The following is a 10,025-nucleotide window of genomic DNA, read 5'->3' on the forward strand; positions in this document are numbered from 1 at the left end:
ACGCGCTAGGCGGCAGCGTCAATGTCCTTCGATGCACGTCGAGTCGCTTGTTCGCGTACATGCGCGGCCGTCAGCGCGTAGCCTTCGCTACCGCGGCCGCTCGAACGGTCTACGCGCGCTCTGATTGGTCGGTGTTTTCGCTTAATATCTCCTTAACGAAGCCCCATCCGACATTTTTGCAAAGGAAATTGTTGTTCAGAATCGTCTCAGCTACCCCCCATTTCCGGCTCCTCCCCGACTTTTCGGACACCCTGTATATGTATATATGTATATATAAAAATATAGGTTTGGCGTTATTATCGACCGTAAGTCGAAAAGTAGGAGCACTGTTTGGTATGAGTAACTTCGAATTTGACAAAGATAGAGAAGACAGAGCAAAAGATTTATATCAAACTTACGTCTCCGACTATCATTCGAGATTAAAGTTCGACAGCCAGAAATTGGAGCCAACGGGTAAGCGGAATCGTTAGATAACAAACGTACGTATCGTTTGTTGTATCGCGGATGTGTAGCGCATCAACGATCGTAAACGATACCACGAGAAAAATTAGAATCTCATCGTCAGTTTAGATTATTTACTCTTTTGACTGCATCATTTTTATACGATGCATTCGTTAGGTTTATTTGTCGAGCATGAAGCTATCGATTCTTCGATACCAACACGTGCCGAGATCAAGTTAAGAAGCAAACAAGCCGTAGAAACCTATTTGCGACTAGAATGATGTCTTAATCTTCTCATTCATCTGACAAATCATTAAATAATGGTATGGATTAATTTAAGAAAAGTCTACCAAGCAAATCTGGATTGTCTTTCCTATTATATACATACACAATTTGTTAACAAAACCCTTTGTATCATATATAGTAGTAGTAACTGTGCTATATCATTCCTTTTATTTATTTATGTATTCATATCTTTTTTTCTTCTTTTTTTTATAACACATTATTTCATTTCAAGTCATTAACTCGACCCAATCCCAAACGTTCCTTTCTCATTTCCGTTTTTAGCCAAGAGGGTAGATCCTTGTCGAGAGCATATGCATTGGGATATTTCAGAGGTGGTTTTGGTACTTTAAAAGGATGAACGTTTTTTAATTTTCTTAATAGATATTCTTTCATTATCTCTTTGGGATCTCTGTACCTGTCCATATATAGATTAAATGCTTCTTTCAATGGAAACCATTTCTGCGGTTTGATGTACGGTTTTGGAAAATCATACTGAAATATCGGTTCTTTCGTATCTGCAACGGGTCAAGTTAGAAAGCGTATAACATTTGTAAAAGTTGAAACTATCACGATAGCGATACACACCTAACGTAGAATGATAAAACTCCGTCACCGTGGGATCCCAATCGCTTTGATAAAATGCTAAACCAGCCGGAGTAAGATGGTCCTGATGTTTACGATAAAATTCCAATGTACTCCAGTTGCGTTCGTTCAACTGTAAACTACGATGGATATAAACAATGTAATTTAAAGATGACAAGAACGGATAGTTTATTATTCTCTTTATCGAAATTGTCGAGTTACCAAGGTTGAATCTTTTTGTATTCCGTGTAATCTATACGCCGCGTTTGCTTATAAAGCACGAATATGTACCGATAATAACCGACACCTCTAACTGGAATCGGTCTTAAGTAATCCATTATTTGCTCTCCACGTTCCAGTTTGTTCTCAGGAATATTTCCACTGAAATAAAAAGTATCGTTGAGCGTTAGTGTTATCGGTCGCTTCGACGCGCGTTGGCAAATGATGAGAATCGTGTTTGCTCACAGAAACCAATGGCAGTACTCGTCCTCTGAATTTTGCATGTTGCCATCCGGCGTAGACATTACCAGAGTCCATAGTGTCCCCGTTTGCGCTTTGTATTCAACGACTGGAGGCTTGCACGCTTCTTTAGGTTTTATAACATTTCCCTTATATACTCCAACAGACTTATCGTCGTCGAGATTATAATTAATTTGTAACGGTACAATAGGTGCAAAATATGCATCGCCGAACAGATGTTGAAAAATTCCGTAATGCTCGGCGATTCTACGAATGTGAAACGGACTATTCGTTTCTAACCAACTCTCCTTTACGTAATTTAAATCGACAAACACTACAAAAGATGTACACGTTATTATTGTTGTAACGTCGTATAATATTCGTACGCATATTATTAGAATGGTACAATTGCTACGTACACGATCTATTTCTCGATCGTCTCTCCATTTCGGAATCCGATCTTATAGCCGCCCTCTTAGTCCACCAAATTTGTTTGACATCCTTGGACGGTTTTGGTACGGCAAAACCTATGTCTACTTTAAACGATATTTTTGGATCCTCTCTGTTTAAGGCTAAAAGGAATGCTATTAGAAATTTGTCGATCTAACAAACATCGTTCTTTGCTTACATTCGAGTCGCTGCTTTAGGGTACGAGCAATCATCGGTGGCTTCCCTCGTATACGATGTCCATGTCGAATTTGTTCTATACGAATTTTGATACGCGGCAGAAAATCTTTAGCGTATATTTGAAAAATTTTGTTCGACATGACTGAATAATTCTGAACAAGTATTAAGAAGATTTAACGATTTAACAATTCTTCCATCAAAGTTGCAGTCTCGTTTAGCCCGATCCTGTGTATGTTGCCGTTGCTCGTATAGCAGCACTGAGCGCTGAGCAGCACTGAGCACTGAGCAGCACTGGCAATAGCGGTAATGCTGCCAATTAGTGGCTACTACCAGTAGCAGTAGGCTAAGCTCTCGTATTAAAAGTTGGTAGAAAGTTTGTAGCGCCGTGTGGGAAAAATTCAACCAACTAAAATGTGGAGCGAATGTGCGTGTATGCATAGATGTATATACAGTAGCGAGTTTTTTAAATTGCTTTAAATTATTTAAAAAAAAGTAAACCAGACAGAGTGTAGACGCAGTTGAAAGGATTTCCGTCGTTTCGGAACATATAATTTTTCCTTTCTTTTAAACAATTTAAAGCAATTTAAAAAACCCGCTACTGCGTATACACGTATGCATACAAGCGCATGCGCTCGACATTTTAGTTTGCTGAATTTTTCCCACGCGGCGCCACAAACTTTCTACCAAGTTTTTACGTCAACTGTGGTTTACTGGTACGATTGTGCTTGACTGTGCTTGACCAAGTGCCGTTTGGTGCCGTTGTGCCTGCCATCTGTTGCCATCTCTCGATACATCTGTCAACATCAACGGCATCGAAAGTAAGTATAGCAACTTGTATTGTTACAAACAAATTTCATATTACCATAAATATAAGGAAAGGTGTATATCGAAATTTTCTGTATTTCGATCGCGAGCGTTTCAAGTATATTTTTTCAAGCCTAAATACTGAAAGACAATAAACTAATAAACAAAGCACAAGTTTATGGTTACGGGTTACGAGGAACCAATGAGATTCGCGCAGTCCTGCAGCAAACGCAATTTTTGATCCGTTGGCTTTAGCGTCCGAAGACGAAGAAAATGTCCGATAAAATCGAAGAAACGACCGAAGAGGACAACTCGGTTACGATGTTGGATGTACTACGGGAGGAGAAGCAATTGGAGGAAGACGCTTATGCAGTCTTGGGCGCATCCGATGACAAGAATTGCACTTATAGCAAGGTTTCGTTATATCAGTATCAACTATTAACATTATCAATGTCAGATACGATCCAAGTATAAATAGTTTAGTCGAACCGTTTCTTCGATGTTTTCAGGGATATACACGGCAGGCACTTTACGCTTGCAAAACCTGTTGTCCAGAATCGATACGAGCTGCTGTTTGCCTGGCCTGCAGCTTTCATTGTCACGAAGGTCACGAATTGGTCGAACTTTATACCAAACGACATTTCAGGTGCGATTGCGGCAATTCTAAATTCGCAGGACAAAAGTGTAACTTGGACGTGGTACGTTTGATATAATATTTCTATCTTTTGTTACAACTAGACGTTTTCGTTGGTACTCGATGCTTGTAATTCTAATGGATCGTTTGTAGACAAAAGACTCTGCAAACTCTGAGAACCGTTACAATCACAACTTTGACGGGCTCTATTGCATTTGCAAGAGACCGTATCCAGATCCAGAGGACAACGTGAACGACGAAATGCTGCAGTGCGTAGTTTGCGAGGATTGGTATCATTCCATGGTAATGCATTTACCGTGCATTTTCATTATAGCTTCCGTAATCTGATTTCGAATAATTATTACAGCATCTAGAATGCGAAGAAGGCATGCCGGTAGACGGAGCTTACGATGAAATGATTTGCGCTGGATGTATGCGAAAAAATGAGTTTCTTTGGAATTATGCAGCGAAATACGGGGGTAATTATTAAGAGAGAGCATTCCGTCACTACCGTTGTTTTGGTTCGTGATCGGTTAGATGACGACCTCTAACATTATTCATTCGTCTGTATCGTAGTGTTTGCGAAGAGAGAAATTTCATCGACCGGAACGCAAGTTGAATGTATCGACATCGAAAACCAGCCTAAAGGATGTACGATGCCACGAAAGGATTCTGTAAACAAGGTGTCGTCGAAAGGCAGCTGTTTCTGGTCCGAAGGCTGGAGAGCTGCTCTTTGTACGTGTAAAAGCTGCACGATGGTATGCTTTTTTTTTTACCTACTCTGAATTTTTTTCTTTTCGTACCGTTAATCGATTTCTTGTATTTTCTTAAGCTTTATCAAGAGAAAAATGTTACGTTTCTTCTCGACCCAACCGACAGTGTACACGCTTACGAAGAAGCGGGTAAAATTAACAGTCAAGAATCGCGGTACGAAAAAGGTATGAAGGCTCTCGCTTCTTTAGGTCGCGTCGAACAACTGACAGCCATCGAAGGTAAGGCGATCGAGATACGTTGTCGACGAATCGTTTTCCGTTACGAGGGATTATTTATATCTGTTGTTTCGTTTCTTTCTTTGTTACATGTTACGTACACAGAGTACAATAATATGAAGGAGCGATTGAAACAATACTTGCAGAAATTTGCTGAAAACAAAAAAGTGGTACGAGAGGAAGATATAAAGGAATTCTTTTTAGAAATGGAGTCAAAAAAGCGGCCAAAAGTCGTGGTACCGACATACTGTCGCTGAAATAAATGAATCAAGTATCCTTTATTTGTTTTCTACAGAAAAAGTCGACGTATTTTCATTACGAACTACACAACTCATTCTTTGTATTTTTCATTCAGTCATAGAGAATTTTTCTCGCGATGTCGTATTATAATCATATTATTATTCTTATTCTTATTCTTATTATTATTCTTATTATTATTGATATTAATATTATCATTGATTCGTATTTAATATACCGAAGTTATTCGCGTAGCTTGCAATTAATCGTGAGGTATTTGTGATAAAAAGAAGAAGGAAAATGTTTGGTTATTTTTGTAAAACCTTGAATCGTACGATCCGTTTCGATTCCACTCTTTTATTCGATCGAAAGGCCAATTTTACGTTGACATCGTAAGCTTTGTTTTCGATCGATAATCCCTTTTTTTTCGGATTTTGAGAAAGTGTATCCGAATGATTTTGTATAGAATTTTAAATTTGTTTACAATCTGTTCATTTTTATCGACAGTAGGTTAAATAATGAAATTTACATTTTTTTTTTTATTGGGCGATTACGTCCCCGGGTCGCATCCGGGGATTGGATCTAGCATTGGATCGAAGCTATACGACGCAAACAACAACGAATAAATAGCGAGATTCAAGGTAACGGTGAAATTGAATTACGCGAAGAGTATGGTGACGAGGAAACGTAAACATCGAATACTAGTATCGCGCGTAAACGCAAACAAGTGTGCGAGTTGACGCGAAAAGAAAGCAAGTATAATTGTCGATAAAGTCGATTAAATTCCTTATTTAAGGAAGAAAGGAAGGAAGGAAGGAAGGCAGATAACTTTATTCGAGTTTACAAGGTAGAATTGGTCGTCTCGCGGTTGTGCAGCTCCAAAGGTATCACGAGTATCGGATCCGTAGAATTTGGTTTGTCCGTGTAAATGGACCAGGTTTTCTTTACGCAGTCAAAGATACCTGATAGAAAGACGATTCGATCGATGAGTAAATAGAGGCGACGAGTAATAATAATACGAGAAACGCGTACCAGTGGCGATGGTTTTCACATAGTCGTCTGTTTTAATTTCCTGATAAACTCTGTACTCGTTGTCCGTCTGATCGCTCAGAATGTTTGCAACATCCTCGCGAGATTTCGCGGGAAGATGCTTACAGATCGCCTCCATTCTCTTTACGCTGCTGTCTATAATGATACCTTGGACTTCTGGAATGTTCAATCGAAGATATCTGAAAATTCGGTAGGATCTTTGGTAGACCGATTGGATAATGGGTGTCGCGGACAAGTACAAGTACCGGTAAAACGTGTTTGCGCGCGTTCGTTGGTTTACTCACTTGTTACAGTGGGCGGTATTTTCTCCAGGACCGATGGTTAAGATGTTCAATTGGGATTGCGTGTCATCGATTTTGCATGGACCGATCTCGGCGTTGTGAAACATTCTGTCTCCTTGTTGCGTTAAAAACGTCATGTTTACCGAGAATCCTTCGGCCGCACCGAAACCGTCGTTTTTCAAAATTTGTTGAGCTTGCAGATAATTCTCAGCGGCAAGTAAGCCTCGGGTTATAAAGTACCTAGCTGCTTAACGGAAATTCGGTTGTTTAAGTTGCATAAAGTAACGCATAACCGCATACGATACGCGATAGAGAAGTCTGACACGCTGGAATGGTATAGACTAGTATACATACATGTATACATGTAGTGTGATTGTGAAAAGCCTTCGCGGATAGGATAGTGTACTTACGCGTTTTGCCGGACCTCAGATTCGCAGCGCTAAGAGTATTGATGGTATAAACGAGACCGTGATAATTGTAACCCATCGTGTATCCTGGCAAAAAGCCGGCATAGCTCAAAGACGTGAATTTTTCCTCTTTGCAGCCTGGTTCAAGCACGTGCGCGGAAACCAGATACCAATAATTTAAAGTTTCGCTAAGCGCGTCTTCGTTATGTCCTAAAATTTCCTGTTTCAACATTCGAATTTAATGAAAATTTCGTTGAGAAAAAAAGTGGCAAGTTTGCGACCACGAATACGAACGCACAGATAATAAATATAATAATGAATAATAATTGGTTCGTAACAGTTATTTCGGTCGCTTATCTACCTGTCCTGGCTGATTACATATAATGGTCGAACAACCGACCGGTAACTCGTTCCCTTGTGCTCCTCCGTTTGCTACGTTTGGTACAATGTCGTCCAAATGCATCAAAAACAGCTGCGAAACAAGAAAAGAATTTCCGATGTAGCGTCGCATCTAAATGTAACATTATAACATTATCCTAATCGAAAATCGAGCGATCGCTATCGACCGTACCTTATGAAAAGGAACGTTGGCTCCGTCGGACGTTCCTTGGATTTCCCTAAGGTAACCGGGAAATTGCTGTTGTACGCAGCTCAGAGTTTCCTGGTAAATCTTGTTGCCAACAGCGGTCTCGTAAAGCGGTAAGTACGTTTCATTGAGCGGTCGATATACGTTAACGTACCGTTGAATCAATCCGGAAAATGTACGGCCCTAATGGGAAAAGATATGTTTACGTTTCTCTTGTTAATAGCTCGCGTTCCAAAACTCGTTCCTCGTTATATCGAGTATCGAGTATCGACTATCGAGTCGATCATCGATTCAATGTGCCGAAAACGAAATCAAGTGGCGCGGGAGTGTTGCGTTGGCCGAAGCCCCTTCAGCGAAAACGCGAGAAACCTGTTGCTAGAAAAACTTGCTATATATCATGTTACCGAACAACTAATACACAACCGTATGGAGTCATGTATTATATAACTAACGTTGCGCAACGTATTCAATCTCTTGGAAACAAGGTGCGAGAACGATTCGCAGCTCATGTATCTCGATCTCTCGTTGCGACTCTACTCTACTTTACTCTTTATTTCCTCTCTTTTTCCTTCTTTAGCTTCCCTCGATCCTCCATATGTATGTACGTATGTATGTACGCGCGAAAAAATCAATCGTTCGCGTAGAATCACATTTCAAGAGTCCTTATTAAATGAATGATCGAAAAGTGAGAAATCCGAACTGGTTACCTCGAGCATGAGATTGAAATTGAAAAGTTGCCGGTTACGCGTTTCAGTTGATTATATGTACATACATACCTACGTCTAGTTAAGAAAGTAAACAGACGGGATGTAATTTACAAATTTAGACACACTTTGCATTCGTCTTATCTCCAAAGTAGTCGATTTCCTTTGGAACAGAGTGGCGGAATCGATCGTGAAATCGTTTGTAAATCAAATAAGAATCGGTAAGAGCTGCTCGAAATCCTGCCCGTTAATTATGTAATTTCTCACAATCAAATATACATATACATATATGTATGTATAGGTATGTACGTCGTATAGTGGTACTCGTAACAGACGACTCACGAGTATTCGACGACAACGTTTAAACGGATCTAATTAAAAAAATTGAATTCTTACGATATCGAAGCCAATGTCGTAATGAGTGCCTCTGGTATGAATTACGGGAACTGTCTGCCTCCTCCCAATATTCTTCGACTCGATCATGTTCTCGGAAGAATATTCCAGCGTAGTCATACTTTGATCAACCATCCTCGTCTGTTTCGAATTACAGTAGATAAATTTATCGTTAACGAGAGCAGTTGCCGTTACAACTACACAGAATTTCGCTAATATTTCGCTACACGCGGCGTTTACTCGTTGCCGTTATCTTTTCCACTTGTCCTTTTCTCTCAAACATGATTCAAATGCGGTTCGATACGTCGCAACGATACGTTTATACATCTTGTTCTTTGATATCGTCAAAAATCCCCCCATCCCCCACCCTCTGCCGTCGCTCGCTCGCTCGCTTGCTCGGTATCTCTCTTCCTCTCTTTGTTTAGGCACACGCATGTCGTTGCGCGCGCTAGAAAATACAAAAATCATCACCGACGATAACTCGCGATCCCATACATTACAAGATGCCCAACAACACACGGAATTAATGATACGAACGATACGATTCCTTTTTAAATACATACAGCGACCAGTGTATTGTTTCGACTACTTTCTTTCAATTTTATGTCGTATATTTAACTCGTATACGACGCATTAATATTTAGTCAAAACTCACGAATCTCGAACAAACAGAAGGACATTGTAATTCGTATCTCGATACGTGAAACGCGAGTGAAAAATCACAGAAAGTGGACGATGCCGTGCGAAGAGCGCGATTCGGATTCGAATTCGAATTCGAATTCGAATTCGGCAAACATACCTGCGGTTACTTGGACGCGTGAATCTTTCACTCTTTTAACGCGACGGTTTTACGCTTTTCGTGTGAATAGGTTGCACGTGTCGCGATATCAACTATCCAAATATGAACATTTATAACAAAAAAAAAAAAGTAAAATAATTGGAAAGAAATAATCGTAGACGTGGTTGAAACCGCGATGAACGTCGCGCAACTGACGGTTCACGATCGGCGTCTCCGCTACGAACACTGTAAGTCTGTCTAATCTACCTTTTATCGACTTCCATCGATTAGCCGAGTTGTGCGACATAGATAGTCGCGAGTCACCTCCAGGGGGAAAGAATTACCTGACCTTCCGTTTAGAAATGTATTGTACTTGCACATCTAAGCACACTAATACATCTAAATGTATTTACCATTACCACCAGCAATCGCGTGACCGCCATGCGAACCCTTATCTTTCTTTCAAACATCGTATTCGTTCCGATTCGATATACTGTATGTATAAGCATATGCATCTATCGATCGAATCGTCTCGAATCGAACATTGTGTCGTTCGGTCATCAGCAGTTGACGTTCAAAGAAATCTACGATGCAAAGTAAGGGATATCATAGCTCCATTCTCGGTCAGCTGATATATTTAATCAAATGAAAACAGCAAGAAACTCGTCGAAAGCAAAAAGTAATTTATTATTCCTAACGATGGGATTTTGACTCGTTAGCCATTTTTATGATTGAAAATCATTTTATTTTTGAAACAAGGGGAGGGTG

At 40.0% G+C, this 10,025-nt stretch overlaps 4 protein-coding genes across 8 annotated transcripts in view; 2 read left to right on the top strand and 2 right to left on the bottom strand.

The window, feature by feature from the left end:
* LOC128872241 (uncharacterized) overlaps positions 1-882 on the top strand; it is a 5,159-nt gene extending 4,277 nt beyond the window's left edge. For all 4 annotated transcript variants that reach the window (XM_054114715.1, XM_054114713.1, XM_054114716.1 and 1 more), the window contains 2 exons: positions 286-453; positions 619-882. In XM_054114715.1, the coding sequence (XP_053970690.1) occupies positions 286-453; positions 619-722 (272 nt within the window). In that variant the 3' untranslated portion in view covers positions 723-882. The remainder of the gene's footprint in view (positions 1-285; positions 454-618) is intronic.
* Positions 800-2,763, bottom strand: LOC128872245 (39S ribosomal protein L38, mitochondrial). Its single transcript, XM_054114725.1, has 6 exons — positions 2,396-2,763; positions 2,187-2,339; positions 1,774-2,101; positions 1,531-1,689; positions 1,312-1,448; positions 800-1,241 (listed from the first exon to the last, which is right to left on the bottom strand). Exons 1-6 carry the CDS (start codon positions 2,532-2,534, stop codon positions 949-951), a joined length of 1,209 nt encoding a protein of 402 aa, XP_053970700.1. The 5' UTR covers positions 2,535-2,763; the 3' UTR covers positions 800-948.
* Positions 2,764-2,888: 125 nt separating this feature from the next.
* Positions 2,889-5,228, top strand: LOC128872246 (putative E3 ubiquitin-protein ligase UBR7). Of its 2 annotated transcripts, none has more exons than XM_054114727.1 (8): positions 2,889-3,212; positions 3,374-3,612; positions 3,708-3,896; positions 3,986-4,135; positions 4,200-4,311; positions 4,409-4,590; positions 4,665-4,824; positions 4,927-5,228. In XM_054114727.1, exons 2-8 carry the CDS (start codon positions 3,472-3,474, stop codon positions 5,076-5,078), a joined length of 1,086 nt encoding a protein of 361 aa, XP_053970702.1. In that variant the 5' UTR covers positions 2,889-3,212; positions 3,374-3,471; the 3' UTR covers positions 5,079-5,228. The 2 variants fall into 2 exon arrangements, with proteins under 2 accessions (XP_053970702.1, XP_053970701.1); XM_054114726.1 differs by having other exon boundaries at positions 3,454-3,612.
* Positions 5,081-9,520, bottom strand: LOC128872244 (beta-alanyl-dopamine/carcinine hydrolase). Its single transcript, XM_054114724.1, has 8 exons — positions 9,279-9,520; positions 8,483-8,620; positions 7,368-7,565; positions 7,158-7,268; positions 6,800-7,016; positions 6,393-6,633; positions 6,091-6,287; positions 5,081-6,020 (listed from the first exon to the last, which is right to left on the bottom strand). The coding sequence occupies exons 2-8, from the start codon at positions 8,612-8,614 to the stop codon at positions 5,899-5,901; spliced, it is 1,218 nt and encodes a 405-aa protein (XP_053970699.1). The 5' UTR covers positions 8,615-8,620; positions 9,279-9,520; the 3' UTR covers positions 5,081-5,898.
* Positions 9,521-10,025: the final 505 nt, after the last annotated feature.

This window comes from Hylaeus volcanicus, chromosome 2, assembly GCF_026283585.1.
Source record: "Hylaeus volcanicus isolate JK05 chromosome 2, UHH_iyHylVolc1.0_haploid, whole genome shotgun sequence".
NCBI classification, from domain to species: Eukaryota; Metazoa; Arthropoda; class Insecta; order Hymenoptera; family Colletidae; genus Hylaeus; species Hylaeus volcanicus.